The sequence below is a fragment of the Nicotiana attenuata genome, chromosome 7, assembly GCF_001879085.1.
Source record: "Nicotiana attenuata strain UT chromosome 7, NIATTr2, whole genome shotgun sequence".
In the NCBI taxonomy this organism is placed as follows: Eukaryota; Viridiplantae; Streptophyta; class Magnoliopsida; order Solanales; family Solanaceae; genus Nicotiana; species Nicotiana attenuata.
This window is the reverse complement of record NC_031995.1, coordinates 75049159-75071695: the sequence shown is the minus strand read 5'-3', so window position 1 is coordinate 75071695 and position 22537 is coordinate 75049159. Positions and strand designations below refer to the sequence as shown.

The 22537-nt window shown below is 35.8% G+C and overlaps 2 protein-coding genes across 2 annotated transcripts; both read right to left on the bottom strand.

Annotated features, from left to right (window-relative positions):
- Positions 604 to 1123, bottom strand: LOC109230173 (rRNA 2'-O-methyltransferase fibrillarin-like). Its single transcript, XM_019395696.1, has 2 exons — positions 758 to 1123; positions 604 to 672 (listed from the first exon to the last, which is right to left on the bottom strand). Exons 1-2 carry the CDS (start codon positions 1121 to 1123, stop codon positions 604 to 606), a joined length of 435 nt encoding a protein of 144 aa, XP_019251241.1.
- Positions 4400 to 6353, bottom strand: LOC109230172 (protein FAR1-RELATED SEQUENCE 5-like). The gene is made up of 2 exons (XM_019395695.1): positions 6059 to 6353; positions 4400 to 6000 (listed from the first exon to the last, which is right to left on the bottom strand). Exons 1-2 carry the CDS (start codon positions 6351 to 6353, stop codon positions 4400 to 4402), a joined length of 1896 nt encoding a protein of 631 aa, XP_019251240.1.

The following is a 22537-nucleotide window of genomic DNA, read 5'->3' as shown; positions in this document are numbered from 1 at the left end:
CAATCTTCAGAGAAATTATATAATACATCTGAATACATAAATTATATTAATTAAAAAATATATGAATACATTCATGGAATACAACGAGACAGTGAATACAATGAAATACATGGAATACAACGAGATACATTGAAAAAAAAGGCAATGAATACAATGAATACATGGAATTAACGTTTAATAATGCAACGACCCGACCGGTCATTTTACCTTTTCGAACCCCGTTCCCCTAAATAAAGCCTCCCGGGTCTATGGGCATTTCTGGTTGGATTCAATATTAGTAATACCTTTATTACGTGAGTTGATAAAAAAAAGAGAATAATTTATTAGTGGTTGTATCAATATTACAAATACCTCTCTTTGTTAGAATACAACGTAACTAACCCAAAATCGTGGGGAGAGATAGCAACAATAATGTAGTAGCTAAAATGCCATTAAAATCAAACAAACACTATAAGAAAAAAAAAATTATGTTTAAGTTTCATAAATCATTAAACACCAAAGTTTATAACAAATAAGCAAAATTTCTTCGAAATATTCTGGACCAAATAAAACAACAATGCAATTAGGCCTACTGAGAACTCCAAGTTTCAGCAATATTCTTTATTATAGTTCCAAGTCTGGTTCGGCATTTAGATCAAACAAGCTTGATTGTGATTGTGTAGAGTCAATTTGCTGCAATTAAAATCAAACAAACACTATAAGAAAAGATGATATGTTTAAGTTAAGTAATAAATCAAATGTAGTCGCAAAATTATACCCCATTCACACCTAGGTAACCATCATGCTCAATGTTTGTACCTCTGCCTTGCCCATTACCCCTACTTCTGCGTCCACCACTTCTACCGACACCTCTACCACCACGATTGCCACCAATCCTGCCACCACCCCTGCCACCCCCTCTAACACTGGTTCTTGCGCCATTACTAGCTCCAAATACACCACGCGGCTGTGAACTTGTAAAGTAGTATTCAATTCTTCCTCTATATCGATTCAAACGCGGCCTGCCACGTGAATTAGTGTACTGGGGATCTCGTAGAGTTGTGCCTTCAGCTTCATCTGAGTCATCCTGGTCGGGGTTTGGCACGATCATTTCGTCGTTCCAGTTTTGAAGATCATGCACCATCTTCTTCAAATTATGCTTAACATATTGAACCTTCACGCTAGTGTCACGACCCTAAAACCGACCTGGTCGTGATGGCGCCTATCGTGAAACTAGGCCAGCCGACAGAATTCCCAAATCAACCGTTATTCATTGAAGGTCATTTTTAAGCCACTAATTAATTATCAATCTCGTAATGTAGGTCTACATAATCAGTGCGGAATAAATACACAAGCCCGACATCGGGGTGTCACCAGTCATGAGCAACTACAAACCCGTCTAAGAACAAGATAGGCTAACATAGTCCGAAAATAAGATACTAAAACAATCTAAGTAAGGTAAGAAGGAGAAGTGCTGGGCTGCGAACGCCAAGCAGCTACCTAGCAAACTCCGGAGACCTGTTGGAAGACTGATCAGCACTCACTATCGTGTCTCGAGGCTCCTGGATCTACACACAAGGTGTAGGGAGTAATGTGAGTACGCCAACTCAGTAAGTAATAAAAGCAAAGGTAGCTGAGCGGTAAGAAAATACGTAAACCATGTCATAACGCTACAGCAAATCAACATAAGTCCAAAACAATTTAGTAAAACAATAAAACTGGTAAAAGCAACTTAGTTTAGTAAAACCTTTTAAAACATCTTTCAATAATTTCAAACGAGTGATGAAAACAGTGAGTAAAAGGATAGAAACGTAAACAGCCCATCGGGCAAAACATATACCATAAACCGTCCCTCGGGAAAAAATACCAGCAGAACCAGCCCCTCGGGCTACCTCACAATCACTCGTAATCAGCCCCTCGGGCATAACATGAATCAAGAACCGCCCCTTGGGCAAAACATGGATCAAGAACAACCCCTCGGGCCACAATATGAATCAATCACAGCCCCTCGGGCAACAATATAAATCAACGACAGCCCTCGGGCAATATCACATCACTCACACTGGGTACCCGCGCTCACTGGGGGTGCACAGACTCCTGGAGGGACTCCTACAGCCCAAGCGCTATAACAAGCTGTCTCGTGGCATAATCAAACAGGCCTTCGGCCTCATAACAATCACAAGCCACCTCGTGGCATAATAAATCAGGCCCTCGGCCTCTCATATATCACAAATCAGTACCGTATGCTGCGGCGCGCAGCCCGATCCCATGATATCCTCACAACACAGGCCCTCGCCTCACTCAGTCAGATCTCACTCAAGCCCCTCAGGCTAACAGTAAAACAGGTAGTCGGCTCAAAATATCATTTATAAAATCAAAAGAAGTAAATAAAATCCGAGTTATGAAATCAGTGAAAGAATAGCATGACTGAGTGTAAATATTATCAAAACAGTGAGGAAACAATAGTGAAAATCCCCTAAGGATCCAAACAGTCGGCACAAGGCCCAAACACGGCATTTAGCCCCAAACATAATAATACTTTCAAAAATATAATAATATCAAATAGTTTTCAAGTAAATACGCGACTTAATAGTCGTACGGGACGGACCAAGTCACAATCCCCAACAGTACACGACCCCACGCTCGTCACCTAGCATGTGCGTCACCTCAAAATAGCACAACGATGTGAAATTCGGGGTTTCATACCCTCAGGACAACATTTACAATCATTACTTACCTCAATCCGATCCAAACTCTAGCCCGTGATGCCTTTGCCTCTCGAATCGGCCTCAACTCGTCCTAAATCTATCCAAAATCAGAATCATAACATCAAAATAGGCTAAAGGAACAAAGCCCACGCAAAAATAATCAAATTACATTAAAAATCCCAAAATTGGCCAAACCCGACCCCGGGCCCACGTCTCGGAATCCGACGAAAATAATATCAATAGAATCCTTATCCTCCCACGAGTTCATACATACCAAATTTACCAAAATCCAACCACAAATGACCCCTCAATTCCCTAATTTTAGGTCTCCAATTCCCAAGCCCTAAACCCCCAATTTTGCTACTGATTTTCCATAGATTTCAAGCTTACAATGTTAAAAATCATCATAGAAACAAGTTTAGGGTCCAAAAACCTTACCTCCACAAAACCCTCTTAAATTTCCTCTTCAATTTGCTCTCCCAAGCTTTCTCCCGAATGAAATATGGTGAAAAACCACTCAAAATCGCGAAGGGCCAAATATATATGTTCTACCCCAGCTAAACCGCTTCTGCGGTAGAAATCTTGCACCTGCGGACCCGCGCCTGCGGTCCCAGGTGCGCATCTGCGGAAACCACTTATCCACTCAAGGACCGCACCTGCGATCAAAATCCCGCATCTGCGCTACCGCAAGTGCGCTGCAACACCCGCATTTGCGGTTCCAGCTCCTCATGCCCATTTCCGCATCTGCGTCCCATTAGGCGCTTCTCCGGGCCCGCACCTGCGGTCCCCAAGATGCAGGTGCGGTTATGACAGGAGCTTCAGCACTTCACCTGCTAATTTCAACTCCAAACCTCCCGTCACCACCCGAATCACCCTGAGGCCCCCGGGACCTCAACCAAAAGTACGAGCAAGTTATATACCACCTTCCAAACTTATACCAATCTTCGAAACACCTAAAACAACATCGAAACATCGAATCAACCACGGATTCAAGCCTAAGAACTCCAACAACTTCTGAATTCCGCAAACGATCAAAAAGAAACAACATCGAAACATCGAATCAACCACGGATTCAAGCCTAAGAACTCCAACAACTTCTGAATTCCGCAAACGATCAAAAAGTCTATCAAACCTCATCCGAATGACCTGAAATTTTGCACACACGTCACAAATGACACAATGGACCTACTTCAACTTCCGAAATTTCATTCCGACCCCGATATCAAGATTACCACTACCAACCGAAAAACGCCAAAATTCCAATTTCGCCAATTCAAGCCTAAATCTACCACGGACCTCCAAAATACATTCCGAACACGCTCCTAAGTCCAAAATCACCCGACGGAGCTAACCAAATCATAAAAATCCAAATCCGAGATCAATACTAAAAAAGTCAAGACTGAGTCAAACCTTTCAAATTTAAAGCTTCAAGCTGAGAATCATCCTTCCATATCTATTCCAATTAACCTGAAAACCAAAACCAACAATTTACACAAGTCATAATACATCATACGGGGCTAGTCATGCCCGAGAACTAGCGAGCGAAGTGCAAATTCTCAAAACGACCGGTTGGGTCGTTACAGCTAGTGCCCAGTGCTATATCACAAGCCATGTCAAAATACTTCAACATGGTCCTTTATGTCTTATACTCAGGAGTCATGTTTGGGTACTTAATGGAACCGATTCAAGTGTGGCCTAATAACATCCCTTCTCTACCTTGTCAGTATATACCTTTCATCAATTTTATCAATCTTCTTGTGCGACAAGATCTTGAGTATATGGCAATAAAGTATCCCCCTAGACTTAAACCATTTGCAGCTGCAGCTAAAATAATCGCCGATAGGTATATATTCAATAGTGTACTCAACTGGATTTCCATCATTTTTCTTTATAACTGAATAATCACTAACGATGATTTTCTCAACACCGGGGACAACTTGATGATCGTCGGGGCTGCTGACTTCACAATGATACAATTTCCTTAGTTGTGTCTTGAAAAATTCATACACTGTACGCGTATAACACTGAATTGCCTGCTCCTCCCACTTGAACATTGACTCGCACACAATTTGAAAGCCCTTTGACCTGTATTCCGCTTCCAACTCTTTCTCATGCTTAGCTCTTATAGCTAACTCAGACTGGTGAACAAACATCCTAAGAGTGCTTTGACGGGTAATATATCCATCAAAGAACGCATGCATCCCTTCACTTCTTTGCGTAGATAGCATACCAGCCCAAAAATACACATCAAGGTACACAGGAACCCATTTTTCCTTCTCAGAGTAAAGCTTGTTGAACCAATTCCTTGTATGAAAATTATACCTTGCAATATATTCTGTCCATTTTCTCTCAAAAACTTCAACAGTAATGCTATCAAGGACCATTGATTTAAATTCTCCACGTGCAATTTTAGAAGGACGAACACCACTTAAGTAAAGAGAAAACTTTGAGAATATATGCCAAATACAATACCTATGTATTGTATTTGGCATCACTTCAGTAATGGCTACCTTAATGCTCTGACACTGATCAGTTATGATCGCATCTGGATGAACATTTCCCATGGCATCAAGCCAAGTTCTAAAAACTAATTTGTAACTATTGATATCTTCATGAGACATGAGAGCACATCCTAGTAAGATGGACTGCCTATGGTGATTGATGCCAACAAATGTAGCACATGGCGTATTATATCGATTCATAAGGTACGTCGTATCAAAGCATATCGCATCATAGAATTTCTCATACGCTGCCTTACAGTGTGAATGCACCCATACCATATTTTGCAGCCTACTAATATTATCAACGTCGATTGAATAGAAGAACTCCCTATCCTTTACCTGGATTTCATGAAAAAAGTTGAGCAGCGACTGTGCGTCCCCTTCTTGCATTTCAAAATTGCTACTCTTCAAAATAAAGTTTCTACAATCCTTTGTAGTGCAACCCAAATTTCGCGGTCCACCACGTTGAACCTCAGCAAGTCTAATATTCTTGGAGGGTCTAATGCCAAATCGATCGTGTGCTACAAGATCCGTCTTCAAAGAATCACAAACGGACCTATGTCCAGCCATCGGGCGCGATATGGATGGGAGCAAATCATGATTGTGATCGTGAACGACCTTAGAGACGCGCCAACAACCAGAATCATCCAAAACAGCAGCTAGCCTAGCTTTACAATTGTTACTCTTGGTGGTAAACTTGGTTTTGCGAATCCTAGCCCTATCACAATAGTAAGTTATGTACCTGGCATTGCCACCACCCTTCTTGTTGGAATTTCTTTTGACGACGGGGAATCCTTTCAGTCGTGCATGTTCTTTGTAGAATGCAAATAAAGTATCTTTTATCTCTAAATTGCATTCCAGAGATTAGACCTAAAACCACATCCTCTTCAGTGAATTCATTGTCCATTTCGCGATCAACATCACATAACTCTAACTCATTTCCTAAAACCTGCTCTCCATCATCGTTAGCTTCTCCGTGATATTCTCCATCGACTTCTTCATCTTCATCATCATCATCTAAGTGCACAGCATTGTTGAAATTGCCGTGAGAATCAACATCGACCCATTCGTATTCATTCAACAAACTATCGTCCGATGCCATCCCTAAAGATATGTACAACTCATCCCTAACTCGATCAAACCTATTATCTTGGTTGATATTCATGGTTGTTGTATTTGTGTTATATTCATTTGGATTTATATTTTATTGCACCGCCAAATTTTTTTGGGTTGAATCCATTTTGAGAGAAGGAGAAAGTGTCCGCTGGTTTAGGGTTTGGTAAGGAGGAAGTATACAAATTCGTATACCGTATTTGTTTTTAAGAAAGGAAGAAAATACAATAATTTGTTAAAAATACTAAATCGTATAATTTGTATAAAATACACATTTATACAAATATAATACACAAGACTCTTCAGCTCCCAACATTTAATTTTTGCATACTTCAAGGTTTGGGATTTAATTTTATGTTTTGAAGGGAAAAATATAGGCTAATTAATTAGGGGGTCTTTGATGTCTTTTCACTGATGTGGACAAAGTTGGGTCACACCAGTTGGGCCGTTTAGCATCACCCATAATTGTTGGGATTTTGACACAGTTACCCACAAAAATAAAACTACTTAACCTTGTCTACCCATTTGTTTTCCTACCCATAAACTAATTATATTTTCTAACCATAGTAGGTTTTTATGGGGAATTTTTTCTTTATTCTCTAATTCTTTTTTATTTCTATGCTTCTTTTCTTTTCTTTTTTATTTTTTTTCTTTTCTCCTTTTTTTTCTCGTTTTCTTCTTATTTTTTTCTTTTTTCCTTTTCTAATTTCATTTAACTTCTTTTTTTATATTCTTTTTCTCTTCATAATCTAATTTTATTTACTGTTTTCACTATTTTTTATTATTCTTTTTTTTTATACTATTACTAAAGAAAATCAAATTGTGTACCAATTAAATGTAGCTAATACAATCAAAAAATATTAACTAACATATGATACCAGTATAGTATAACATGGTATATAATTGTACACAAAGAGTTTAAAAAAGATTTTTTAATTCAATATTAAACTGAATAAATATCAGTTGTCAATAAAAATTTCAAAAAATTCTAAAAGGACCTAATTGTAAGAGTATACCATTACATTATATAGTATACTATAATAGTATATCATTGGAATGAACTGTATACCAAAATGGTATATAGTATATCATTTTGGTATACAGTACAAATTCTTCTTTGCCAGTTCAACGCAATAAATTATACACTATTGAATTAACCAAAATGGTATATAATATGTTATTTTGGTACATAGAGGATTGGTTCATTCCTTCAAAAATTAGTAGTATACTATAGTAGGTAATTATATACTCTTGAATTAATTATTGTATACCAATACAGTATTCAATATACCATTTTGGTATACAGTACAAATCTATCTTCTATGCTAGTTCAACTCAATTTCAACCCAAAATTTAAAAATATATTCTAAGATATAACTAGTAAGGCATCACCATTTCATGTATTAGCAATAGTAGAATCATAGTTGATTCATTATTGAAGTTTAAAGATTTTTTATTTGTTGATTTAAGTTATATACATTAGTAATAACATAAAAATATTCTAATCTATTAACATACTCTTTGTTTGTTATATAACTATGTTTATTGAATTTTATAGGTTACTAACGATATTATCATAAAAAATATTTACATAACTAATTTATAAGTGTCGTGATTTTGCATATTGTAGAAATAAACTACCTTTAATTTTAAAAAATAAAGATAAAATAAAATAGTTACACTAAACTTCCTTTTTACAGGTAAATGATTGCATAATGAAAGAGTAGAATTTTATATGAAGAGCATTGCATTTACATCTTACCCTTACTATTGAATCAAGGAGAAAACATGGGGAAAGAGGAATGGGCAGGCGTAATAAATTTAGAGCCTATAGGTAAAAATAATAAATAATTTAAAGATGAGCAAAAGCGGGTAAATAATTTGACTTTTGTAGGCATATAGTGTAGTTTCCCCATAATTGTTTGTATTTTGCAGGAAAGATTCTTCATAATAAAGAGAGAATGTGTTAGCATGATTAAATGAAGAAAGAAAACAAGGCATACAGTCTTTATTAAAGTTCTATTTAGATGTCACCTAATATCTACAGAAGTTAGATGAGGATTAATGACACATAAATGATCCCCCACCCCAAAGTACAGTGAGGACAAATTTGGTTGCATATATACTACTCTGCATAAACTTCAGCATCAGTAATGTGTATTTGGTAGAAAAAACTATATTAGCATAAATTTCAGTGTTACGATACATTGTTTTGTACTCCCTCCGGCATACTTTAACACTAGATTTTTTTTGGCTATTTTCATATTTATTATGAAATTAATTTTTAGCATTAATTAACAATAAAATTGACCATATTAGCTTTAATTTATTTATTGAAAATATAACAAATATTTCTGGACTCTTGGACAACTTTGAAAAAATAATAATTCCTTTTTGATACATGATAAAATCAAATATTGTGAATACAAGAAAAGGCCAAAAATCCAATTGAAACGGGCCGGATGGAGTATTATACTTGTTGGTAACATATAATGTACTATTATATGCGAGTTAAAAGGTGCGGTAAGAATGTTATGATTTGCAATACATGTATTAGATTAAAATTTAAAATAACATTACTAACTTTTAGATTATAATTTCTGCATTCTAATTAATTCATTACAATTTATAAATAATCAATCGCAATATAACTTGTCTTGAACCAAACGCCCAAATTGAATTTAAATTTTATGCAGAATGGCATACTATGACTTTTGTACACCATCTTGACATATGGCAACAAATATTTATCAATATAATTGTAATAAAGTTAAATCCGCCACTAAAAGCAAGAAGCCACCTGTCAATTGAAGAAGAGAAAAGCGACTGGTTGTTCGTAAAAGCGAGTTGTGGGTAGCAAAGGGTTAAGTGTGAGAGAGTGACAGGCCATCATTGTAAAGCATGTGATTATTGGTGTGACCACCTAGCCCTTAGTTCATCATTTCATGGTAACTATAGGTAAAATTAGCCCAATAGCCGACTAATCGTCTAAACTAAAAATAGCCGGTGAAGATATAATATATGCATAATTTGTATATTAAATGTGTATATAGCTATGTATAATCAACATATGATTTATGTATATAACTAAAAAAAAAGTAAACAATAAATATGTCCCGCTATATGTGTAAAAATCCCCTATCTATATTGGCATATATAGCCTTTTAAGGAATTTTAACCATTTCGAATAAAATCTTCCAAGTAGTAACCATAACTTCTAGTAATCTTAGAATTCATAGATTCCAAGTGAATTCGATTGATTATTCGTATATACTATAATCTTTCTACTTATTTATATGTGTATATATATTATTCGAGCTAAAAGTAATATGTGGTGTTTTTTCATGGCTACGGACTTATATTGGTTGAAACACATTGTTTAAAACAAGACCCCATTTGCCAAATGAAATGTTTATTATATGGTTCGAACTCAGAAACATCTAACTAATAGTGGAAAGAATATTTACCCTTCTCTAGTCTCTACCACTCTTTATCGGTGCTAAAGCCTGTAAAAACCTATGGAACAATGATCGGTTATGAAAATTGCTACTTGAGAGCAGGGGCGAATTTAGGGGGCAGAAAGGGGTTCGAGTATATATAAGGCAAAATCTGGTATTTACCTTTATATATTAAGTTTTGAACCCCATTAACACAAACCAAAAGTGTAGTTTAATGGTCAAGGGGGTTCAAAACCTTCATAAAGTTATAGCTTCAATTCCCACTAGCTACAAAAAATTATTTTGAACCCCCTTCGTGGAGATCCTGCCTCCGCCACTGCTTGAGAGTAGAGCTGCCAAAATGGGCTGGGCTAGCCCACCATTTTGATGGGCCTTATAATGATCAGCCCACCCCAGCCCTATGTGGGTCACGGGCCCCACGGGCCGGCCCATCATTTTTAAAAATATAATGTTATATTTTTTCTTTAAGTTCTGACCTAAAAAAAGATAATTATTTAAAAGTTAAAAATATCTTATTGGAAAAAATTCGCAAAACTTAATAACTTTTTATATTGTTCCAATATATCACAATAAACACTAAAAAAAAAAAAGTAAAAGACAAGACTATATTTCATTCACTAAAAGTCAAAACTCAAAACAAACTATTCAAGAGAACGTTCATGATGCTTATGAGATATCCAACACATCATCTTCATCAAACACATTTGAATCCACTTGTGACAGGGTTGTCTTAACATCTTCAATTTCATCTACAATTCATATGAAATATTAATTAGTTAAATATTAAGAATAATAATTTTAAAAATTAATAATATTTAAATTCACATAAAAAATATTACCAGTTTGAGTTTGGGAAAAGCTGTGCAGCCAATTTCGAGTAGTAACAATTTTTTGGACATTTTCATAATAAATACAACTTTTGTACTTTGTAAGAACACGCCACCAATGCTAAATGTTAATTTCGATGCTTCAATGGTAATGGGAATACTAAGTACATCACGCACTATCATTGAAAGATCGAGATATTTTCTAGAATGGTCCTTCCAATACATGACAACATCCATCTTTTGAAACTTCTCAAGATCAAGTTTTGGTTCCTCTTAGTAAAGATCCAATTCCGACTTTCCATCTTTAGATGCAGTATACTTTTTATTTTTATATATTTTAAATAAATATTTTATTAGACCCACGGGCCAGCCCAGCCCAGCCTCAGTCAAGCCTTGCGGGCCACGGGCTTACTCGGGCCGGGCTTAAAAAGCCTCATTTTTAAACGGGCTCCAAAAATTCTAGCCCAACCCTACTAAATCACGGGCTGGGCTTGGCTGGCACAACGGGCCAAGCCCATATTAACGGTTCTACTTGAGAGAATGTACGTTTAAGGAGTAACTGGATAAAAACAACTACTACACCATAGTCGTGTTATCTGAGGCTAATACAAAATCCAAGAACATGATTTCTTAAACTAGTATTGCTTCTCTCTCGAACTTAAATTATTCCTCCTATATATATAGCCAAAAGTTATAGGAGTGGCATAATATTTGAAAGCCTCTGGTTTTTTCCATCTAATTTGGTAGTAACAATTAACCTTCATTTAGGCTGACTATATAATAATGAAAATAAAGACAAATGAGGAAATATGACAAGCTACCCCTAATATGGGACTTCCCGGTCAAATTCGGATTTAGTTGGGTCCCAATGCGAGTACCAGACATCATGGGTGGAAAACCAAAAAAAAGTACTACCATATAATAAAGGGTATTTGAGGAACAATTAATAGATTTATGTTTTAAAACAATAAAAGTAGAAGAGCAATATTGCAGAGAAAAGTAGAGAGAGAGAATTCTTATTGATTTGGGATGAATTACAATGGAATAGAACCCTCTATTTATAGGGAGAGGGTGACTTAGCCACCAAGTAATAAACCCTAGAATCTCTCTAAATATAGACATTCACCATAAATAAAATTCTATTTATAACACTCCCCCTGAATGTCTATTCAACAGATAATGTGCCTCGTTAAAACCTTAACTAAAAGAAAACCCAATGGGAAAAAAATTCTAGAAAAGGAAAAAGAGTACACATATCTAATAATACGCTTTTTGGTTGCCTCGTTAAAAACCTTGCAAGGAAAACCCAGTGGGACAAAACCTTGGGAAAAAGAGTACAACGCGTATTAACTCCCCCTGATGAGAGCATCATTCACATCCTTAAGCATTTGCATTCCAATCTTGTGCACCATCTTCAAAAGATCTTTGGTAGATATTTGATAAACAAATCAGCCATATTAACTTGAATGAATATATTGCACCTTGAAATCATCATTCTTGATAGAGATGAATTATCTCCATATGATCTTGTTGGAATCGTCAGTTCAATATCTTCACATAGAGGTGAAAACTCTTGCTATCATATTATCATGCATATAGTTATAGCAAGATACATTTGTGCACAAATTGCACTAAGGATGTAGTACTTCATGACCATGAATTCTATATGCTTTAAGCAATTTAAATCCTTCATGGATTGTCATATAAGTATAGTCAATAAGCCCTATAAATAGGGTTTAGATTTACATCAAGTTTTCATATCATGCCAGACATATAAGATACATTAAGGTGATAGCACACACCATTGTCTTTATTACTTTTAAGTGTTTGAACTGTATGTTCAGAAACTACTTGTCTTTCATATGAAACCAATTCTATTTTGAATTGTTTCTTCAGACTTAAGATCCTCATATATATATTTAGCGCTATCATAGATGTCGTCAACAAATATTTTATATTAGTTAATAGTTTTTGTTCATAAAGACATAACATAGAGATCTCTTCATTTATATATTCAGGTACCTGAATCTCTCTTGAGATTTTATGAAGTGTTATGTCATGTGATCTTCTAGATCACTTGCCTCCTTTATTATGATCATTTTGATCATTTGCTCATCTTCTTTATCAAGAAGTTTATTTGAAACCGATTTGTCTATACGCTTTAAGCGTACTATAGACTTTGTCCTTCTAGGACTTATTCTAATAGGAGCATTTGCAATGAGAATATAGTTACTTTCTTTGGGTCAGCAAATGCGTCTGGCATGCTTTGCAATAAATTGCACATGAATTATCCTTTTATGAACTTCAAGTTCATATTATTTTATTCGAGGATCTAGATGTATAAATGATAATTCATTCCATGTAACTTTTTCTCAACTGTTGTATCTTGTCTCCCCCTCATGTTAGAAAAACTAACTTGTTTCCTCAACTTTGAGAACCCATCTTTGTGCGTTATGGTGTTAATCAAAATATACACCGCACATCAATAATAATAAGATGGAATTATTTGGTTCCTGACCCTGAACCACTTGTGAGGGGAGAAAATAATATACTTTCGTATATAACGTATATCAAACTGATATAGATAACTTTGTTCTCATAAGCAATAATTTAGCTATTAAGTGGAGGCACTCAATAAATCATTTTGCTAAACCAACTGTGATGTAAACCAACTTATCAAGATGAACTTCTTGAATAGAAAATCTGGAAATTATGCTCTAAATCAAATTATTGAGCAAGTTACCTCGCAAACACCATGTTGCGGGTTAATAATAATCGCACATGCAACCATCTCACAGATGCATCTTATGTGGTATACATGGCAGGTGAATGGGCCCATATTCACCTTTGATATTTCCAGTATTCATGGGATTCAATCCCAATTTTAGTTGATCTATTAATTAATGAGAACAAGCAATATAAGAGAATTCATAAAGAACTTTCTAGTTCTTTAATATTTACCCATGTGAATTCTCTATTATTTTTGCACATCATACTTAAATTGATATGGCTAAACCAATTATGTCAACTGAATAAATTATCAATATTGATAAACTTCAGATTTACACCATGACGTGTGCAATTATCAATAAACTCCAAGTTTATTATGATATGGATTTTTATATCAATAAACATCCACTTTATTGTGGTATTCTTTTATTTGTGTAGTACAAACTGGAGAATAAAGCGGGTAGCTTTTCACATACATATTACCCAGCTACAAGTTGTAGTAATAGAAGATATTAAATCTTTCCTTTATTTATAGTCTCAATATAATCAACCGCTTTCGCGTATACTTTGAAAACTGAATAAGTTTCTTTGGGACTTACTACAACACAATACCTCATTGGTAATCAATTGTGTTTCTCCAAAATAGTATAATTGGCTCTTGCAGAGTTCTCAATTAATTTTGTAGTACCACATATTCATCAACACCCATAAGGTGAATATCTCTTTTAAAGAGAAAGTTATACCATTATCGTTATGGTCAAAATTATGTGCAAGATATGTTTCTTGCATTACCATTGTCTTTTAATAATCATAATGCCAAAATATTTTGGCGTACAATAGGTACGTGACCAATGACCATTCATGCCATAATAATGACATTATTTTCTTATATCATCTCAAACCTCCTTTTAGAGGTGAGTGCGGTATATTCACTACCACTAGCACGTTCATATTCTTTGAAGAATGAATATGTATTCATAAATCAGATGTTGTCACATTCACAACATGAATTGACCATAATCATCTATATGTGCTTTATAAAATCTCATGTCAAATCGATGACAAATATTTTCACAAAGTGGGGGATTATTTTGAGAATCCTTATTATTCTCATTATCACAATGATGACGATTATAATTTCGTCTATTGCCACGTCCACATCCATTGATACATTCATAGTGATAATTTTGTCTTCTTTCAGACTTATCACATACTGCTATCACATTCTCTTAGAGGAATGAGAATGGAGCAAATTCAATGGGACGGGTTTCCACTTTTTGTGCCCATAATCATACATGAATTTGATCATGGCAAGACATAGAAATTTTTACCACTTCAGGTGGTTATAATTTCTTACAAACTCCATTAGAGTTATAATCAAACTTTGTTGTCTTTGCTTGTATATAAAATCAAATTATAGAATTTCAAGAATTTAAAAGAGAAAAATAAAGTAAAATACTTACCTGAAATCCAGAATTTAATCATAAAGGAAGTTCATGGAATAATTGACAATCATTATGCTCAATCCCAAAACTTCTACTCAATTTGTTAGAGTCTCGTGCTGATAACGTGTTTTAAAACAATAAAAGTAGAAGAGCAATATTGCAGAGAAAAGTAGAGAGAGAGAATTCTTATTGATTTGGGATGAATTACAATGGAATAGAACCCTCTATTTATAGGGAGAGGGTGACTTAGCCACCAAGTAATAAACCCTAGGATCTCTCTAAATATAGACATTCACCATAAATAAAATTCTATTTATAACAATTTATGATTTTTCACCGGGAAATTTTCATTGAATCACACATATTGATAGTGGTCATTGTCCCATCAAAAATTATTGTCTCACCATATATTTCTGTCACGACCCAAACCGAAGGGCCACGACGGGCACCCGGTACCTTACTCAACCGAGTACCAACACAACATATCTTTCTTCTCGTACTATCATTGGTAAATGGGCCAAAAAGGCCGTCATGAGATAATCAGAATAAAATATAAGGTAATACTAGACATAGGACGACCCAACATGATATAGAAACTTATACATGTGACATACGGGCCTATAAGGCCGACATGATCATTTGTAACCTCAAAACATAGGCCGACAAGGCCATACAAGTATCCATATACCTGACATCTGTCTACAAGCCTCTAAGAGTACATAAACATCATAAAGGTCGGGACAGGGCCCCGCCATACCAGTCAATACGTGTCCAAATCATATTGACCAAATAGGTAACTCCGGAGCAAGTGGAGTGCACCAACACCTTTTCGCTGAGCTGATAGCCTACTGGAGGATTATCAACCTGTCTTTTAGGACCTGCGGGCATGAAACGCAGCGTCCCCAGGCAAAAGGGACGTCAGTACAAATAAAGTACCGAGTATGTAAGGAATGAAAAGTAGTATATAAAAGACATGAAAGAAATATGGATTAAAGTACTCAACCTGTAAGTCTGAATAGCTCTGTGAATCATAAAATGTTTATAATGTCATGCATGTGCATGTAAATGTCATATCATGCATAGGTATATGCGTACATAACATTATCAAGCCTCTGAGGGCATCCCATCATATCATCTCGGCATCTGTGGGCAAAATCAATAACGTATACCAACTGATCATGTGGTGGTGCGTATATAACGCCATAACCTTTCCCCATACCCCATATACATATACTATACGCGTATATAACGACATCTGGTCATGGGTAAATATACATGTATAAATGAATTCAATGCATAATAAAGTAAGTCAATAAGATCTCTCGGAATGTTATGAGACCCATGAACATACGATGTGATAGTAGGACATATGGGGAATCAAGAACATAGGCAAACCTATTACTTCTAAGAATAGAATCATTTGTGAAACTTGCGTGCTTGCTCGTTTCGTTGCATCATATGGATCATGCCAAAAGGAAAGAAGAGATAGCCTTAACATACCTCAAGTCGTCAATGCAACTCAACAACAAGCTTATGACAACTAGCTCGCCAACCCTATAACAAAGAAATATATGTACAACTTAGATGGCGCTAGTATATCACGTATCTCAAACGATAACTCGATTCAAAAATTAAACGGGCAGCATTTCCCTTATTTTAATACATCCCGAAGACCACTAAGGGTCATCAACAGCCCAACAATAATAACTATAACCAACAATAGCAACAACAACAATATAATCCAATATGAGTTTCTCCGATTATCTTAACAATCATATTGAGTGGCAAGCTCGTTTTTACTCATAACAAAATATAAATTGAATCCAACTCTTATTCTATAAATTAGTTTACAACCTTCAGAACATCATACTTATATGTACTATATTATTTCTAGTTCAAAACATCCACAAAATGCCTTCCAAAACAGCCCCATACGTCTAGCACCTTAATTTTTATCGTCAATCACTTGTTTTTCATCTTTTCTTCTTCAATCAACTTAATTAACACCTAGAAAAGCTTAACAATAGCAGCCAAAATATTATCAAATTATTTCTCACAAATTTCCAGCCACCACAAACCATATTTTTAGCCACAAAACAGTCCAACCAAAAAGACAACTATATCTCATGCTCCTTCAAGTGCTATCTTATGGTTTTTCACTCAAACAACACAACCAACACAAGATTAACCTTAGGCACAATCAAGAAGATGTTATACATACCTTGGACGGTAGCTACAACTCGAAACCCTATCTCAACTTAGCTCAGAATAGCCATCAATCACACCACAACATCATAGAAGCATTCTCTTGTAGTCTTTAACATCTTTGATGATGATTTGAGTTGATTTCCATTGAGTTTGGTTCTTGGGATCTTGGGATATGTTAGGGAGGGTTTTGGAGAGCTTAAAAGTGTTTTGGTATAAGTAATCTCTGTATTTTTGACGAGATATAAGGGAATGAGACCACTTATAAGCCCACCGCCCCAATTCTCCAAGTAGGTGGGTAAGTTGCCTGCTTGGCAGCTTGAGCAGTGCAACTTCGGACACTTGTATCTTTCTACTCCAATATTATATTGACAAACGGTTTACAACGTGAGAAACTAGACACATGGGGTTTCAACTACATATAAAGATCTCCCTATAACTCTCAATAGATTGGGAGAAAACAGCGTCGCAACCTGGCCTATAAACCTGCCAATTTCTCCGAAGTGCGGCGACGTGACTTGGCGACCCTACTTTAAAAATTCATATTTCTCTACCACGATGTTGTATGAATAAATTGTTTAGACCGTTGGAAACTAGGTTCCAAAACCTTCATTTTGGTATATAATATGTCCCAAAAAGACCTCATATAACATATGAAATGTATTGCTCAAAACGCTTCATTACAAGGCAAATTCTTAGTCGGTTTTTTCGCAGCTTAAATCCGATTTTTCCCAAACTTTATATTTCATATCCAAACATCATATATAGTAATATCATGACTTTAAACTCATTTAAATCATGATTAACAAGTCTCATATTCAACTTACTTACTTAAGACTTCGGTAAACCTTTCTTATCCTTGTAGAAGGATTTCGTCCTTTTTGAGTTTACATTAGATAATCCTATAATGACAGTGACGTCTGAAGTATGGGGTGTAACAACATTAAATCACTTAATACACTTTCAAAGAGGATCTCATTTCCGAGCTTACATCAATTGACTTACGACGTATTTTCACGTACATGGGGAGTAACAATTAAATCACTTCAATCCCGTGCACATCTTTAAATTTTTTTAAAAAAATACTAAAATGATAAATGAAAAAAGAAGACTATTTAGGATACGTTTATCTTACATAATTTTAGTACTCAACTACAATTTCTTTCTATAAAAAATAACTAGACATGAAAGCACATGATTCTAGAATGTCATATATAGCCGTTGTGTGATCGACAACATATAAAAGTCGTCCAATGAACCTCAAATGTCGATGAAACTCTTTCGACCACACAATAATATTGTTTACAGCTTGTCTGGTAAATTATAGTATAGATTTGTCCCCTAAGTACGTACTTCAAAAAATAACTTGAGAGGCACACGAACCTATTGAAGGATTACTGGCAAAAATTCACCACATTAGACTATTAAAATAATTGAATAGTGATATGAAGAAAGGAAAAGGGAATGGTTGAAAGACTAATTAAAAAGAGTTTAGACAATTAATTGCATGAATGTTTGGAATGACAAATTAAAGTCAAAGAAAGTGCTCGGTATTGAGAAAATTACCCGTCTTTAACCCAAACTTATAATTATGATTGAGTGATATGTATTGAGTATTATTTTAATTTGTGACTATTTTCAAAAATAATCGAGAGTCTATCGGAATAACTTTTCTATCTTTCAAGGCAGGAGTAAAATCTGCGGATACACTATACTCCCCAAACTCCATTTGCGAGATTATATTGAATTTGTTATTGTTGTTATATTATACAATTCTTAAGATTATTAAAGTACTTAGTTTAATGTATTCATCAAGTACATGCAAGTGTTACAGAGTAAAAAAATTAGGATTCAAGTTTTGGGAATAAAAAAAATTCTGATAACGATTGCTTTCCCTTTAATGAACGTTACATGATACAAATTTGAATTAATTGAAACTCTAATGCGATTATCGGGTACCAAATGAGAAACAAAAAATAAAAGTGTGATGGATTGAAGTGAAAAGCAAGGAAAAGTGTCACGTCCTTAGTAATTAACTAAGTACACGTGTGGCACTTGGCAACTCGCTCACGATCTTGCACAACTTGCTCACGTTCTTGCTATGCCAAGTCAGCCTTACTACACTCAAGATTGCTAAGGGAATGCTAGAAAAACACAAGAGAATTGCTAAAGGAAGCTTTGTATTAGAGAGAACTTGAATTGTTTGCTTGATGAATTACAAATGGATGACCCCCTTTATATACTAGTCTTCTAGGGGCTAGTGTGTAAATATTAATTGTTACACAAGTCCCTTATTATTTACAAGTAAGTCTCTTCTCTAGAATTTTCTACATAGCTAGAATTTTCTAAGGACTTTCCTAGCAAATCTATCGGGATCTAGGGTCTTCCTTAGGAAATGTCCATACTTCTCTAGAATCTTCTCACAAATGCTAGCCTTCCTCCTATGTAAGTTTCCACATCGCATTAACTTATGCCAAATGGTGCCTATGTGGCATGATGACGTAGTGGGTCATCACACTTTCCCCCACCAAATATTGCAACGATCGCGGCGCAATGCTGTTGCATAAACTCTCAGATCTTATCTTTGAATTGCCATAAGTCTTCATATCGTTTGCATGTGGCCTCTTCCGGTGATTGCCCCCTCCAATGGACGAGGAACATAGCGGTGGCTTTTTGCCCTTGTTTTCGCCTGGCCTGGTAATCCGTAATAGCCTCAATATCCCGATCATGCGAAGCGGTGATAGTCATAGGTGCTCGACTTGATTGGCCCCTACTCGGATCATCTTTATCTTCATGATATGGCTTAAGCATGCTGGCATGGAAGACAGGGTAGATCTTAAGATACGATGGCATGTCAAGCTTGTATGAGATCTTTCCTACCTTGGCGACGATCTTAAATGGCCCCTCATACTTGCGAATCAGATTCAAATGTATGCCCCGTAGTGCCTTGAACTGTCTTGGGTTAAACTTCACCATGTTCTTAAAGAATAGCTTGGCGGCTTCCTTGGCAGTGCAACCTGGTGAGGCGGGCATGAAGGTGGCATATTTGGAAAATCTATCCACGACCACCATAATAGTACCATAACCGTCAGACTTCGGTAGGCAAGTGATAAAGTCCATAGTCACGCTCTCCCATGGACGCTCTGCAACTGGTAGTGGCTCCAAAAGTCCTCCGGGTTGTTGTTGCTCAACCTTGTCCTGTTGACAGACAAGACAAGTCCGCACATAACACTCTATGTCATCTCGCATGCGTGGCCAATAGTAGACTGACTCAACCAAGACCTTAGTGCGACGTTGGCCTGGATGACCAACCCACATTGTGTCATGACTCTCTCTTATGATCCGCCGTCTAATGTCTCCAAACTTAGGCACGTAGACCTGCCGACCTGTGGTAAGTAGTAGGCCGTCTTCGACCCAAAACGTCTCGTATTGCCCTGGTTGGCTAACTCGATAAGCTGTTTGGCTGCTGGATCATGTTGCATGCCTTCTTTTATAGCCTCACGAATGTCCCATCTTGTTGAAGTGTTGCAGCAAGCTCGGCTTTTGATGATAGGCTATAATTGCGCATTTTAGTCGATTATTACACTCTAATTTATTGCACTTTAGTTGAGTTTGCGCTTTAATCGCTAGTATTTTGCACTAAGTGTGTGTTTTATGACTTGTAGGAGTGATTCCGAGCTATATAGATGTTATGAAATGAATTTAAGTGATTTGGAGCTTTGAAGTCTGAGTAAAAGCCCAAGAAATTAAGCCGGGATCGTATTCGGGGATCAACGGATGATAGAGCAATGAAACGAAGAATCGAGTAGGAATATTGCACACAGTCTAGTAAAATGCATATAACGTTTCGCTTAGAAAATCATTGGGGCTCCACAATATATGGTTGGAAAGCTAACTCAAAGGCCTACAACTTGCATGTTTTGTGTTTTTTCAAATTCCAAATGAAACAGGGTGAAAAATGCGGTCGAAACCGCGACCGCGGACCTGACGCGGACTGATGCAGTACACTGGGAAAGTACCGCGCCCGGACCGCGGCCGCGAACGTCCAGGCCTGGAAACTTGTCCTTTTTCACGTAGGAGAAGGTATAATTATTTGGGCCCGACCCTACTTGATATATACATGGGAAAATGGTATTTTGAGGGGAGGAGACCAATTTTTGACACAGATTCGACCTAAGGAGGCAGAGACACAAGAGGAGCAAGGCGGGGAATTCTTCTACGAGTTTTTCCTTCCTCTTTCTATTTTTCATTGTTGGTTATGACTTTTAGTATTGTAGTTTTACATACTATTATAAATAGCTAATTTGTTATCTAGGGTTTTGATGGAACCTTTTGTAGGATAAATTCTTGTTATGTTTTTATATAATTGAGCCGTAGTATTTTCTCTATTTGTTCAACTATAGTATTCTAATGGTTGATTGAAGGGCCCTCAATTAGCTGTGCCTATTTAGTATGTATTACTCGAGAGAGAGTGCATATTTAGGTAGTTGTTGAACAATATCACTCCCGACGTATGTGAGGAATCAATAACCAAGGGTTTAATGGTGGGATTAGGGATAACGAAACCTTGGGTGCGATCTAAGTGAGCTGTAATTAAAGCCAGCTAGCGTAACTCGGGAGAGTGTCTAGTAAATTTTCGTAATTACTCGGAAGAGAATTACAACACGTAGAGCGCTCATGATCAGTAGAGAATACTTAGGCGAAATTATAGAAGACATAGCGGGAAGGATTCCGACAATTGGGGAAATCATAACTCTAGACCTCCTTAATATTTTCTCCAACCTGTAGTATCTTTAGTGTTAATTTATTATTTTAATTTGTTAGTTAGTTAAACACAAGAATCTTAAAATCTATAAGTTAGGAATTGTTCAAGCTTGTATTCTTGGTGATAGTGAACAACTATAGCTAAGCCTTAGTTACCTGTGGGATTCGACTCCGCTTGTAAACCGGATTATATTTGCAACAATCGCTTAGTCCTTTTTATAAGGCATAGTTGGGCGTGATTAAATTTTGGCGCCGTTGCCGGGGAACTAACGGTGTAGTTGTAGCTGTATATATTGCTAGGTTGCGAGTTTGAACTTGTATTTTATTTTGTTTTTTTTGTTTTTATTTTATTTCATTATAACCGTTGATTTGAGAAACATGACATCTTGAAATTATGGGAATTTAGGTATGTGAGCACGTGATTTTTGCCCTAAGCAAATTATTCCAAAAGTTTTAAATAATTGATTTCTTAATTATTTTACAATTTTTCTGAATTTTTGTTAAATCTTTGTGTTAATTGGTTGCATTTTTATTCATATGAAAATACAAAAATATGCATTGGCATTTAGGGATTTAATTTCACAATTTTAGTATTAATTAGGTATTATTTAGTTTTAGAACGAAATTTAAAGAAAATTGCAAGAAAATAGTTTCTTTGCATTGTTAATTATTGCATTTATCTTTAAATAGAGTTTTAAATAATTTTAGGAGTTAAATAGTTTAATTAGGTCTTTGTTTTGTTTTAGCATTTTATAAAATCAGAAAAAATAAATAAATACAAAAATACAAAAAAATAAAATACAAAAG

What these genes read in the sequence shown, in the direction of transcription:
- LOC109230172 (XM_019395695.1), bottom strand. Translation starts at nt 6,353, where the DNA reads ATGAATATCAACCAAGATAATAGGTTTGATCGAGTTAGGGATGAGTTG. An exon ending in TGAAGAGGATGTGGTTTTAG is followed by an intron (nt 6,001 to 6,058) that starts GTCTAATCTCTG and finishes CATTCTACAAAG; the next exon opens with AACATGCACGACTGAAAGGA.
- LOC109230173 (XM_019395696.1), bottom strand. Translation starts at nt 1,123, where the DNA reads ATGGTGCATGATCTTCAAAACTGGAACGACGAAATGATCGTGCCAAAC. An exon ending in GTTACCTAGGTGTGAATGGG is followed by an intron (nt 673 to 757) that starts GTATAATTTTGC and finishes TTTTAATTGCAG; the next exon opens with CAAATTGACTCTACACAATC.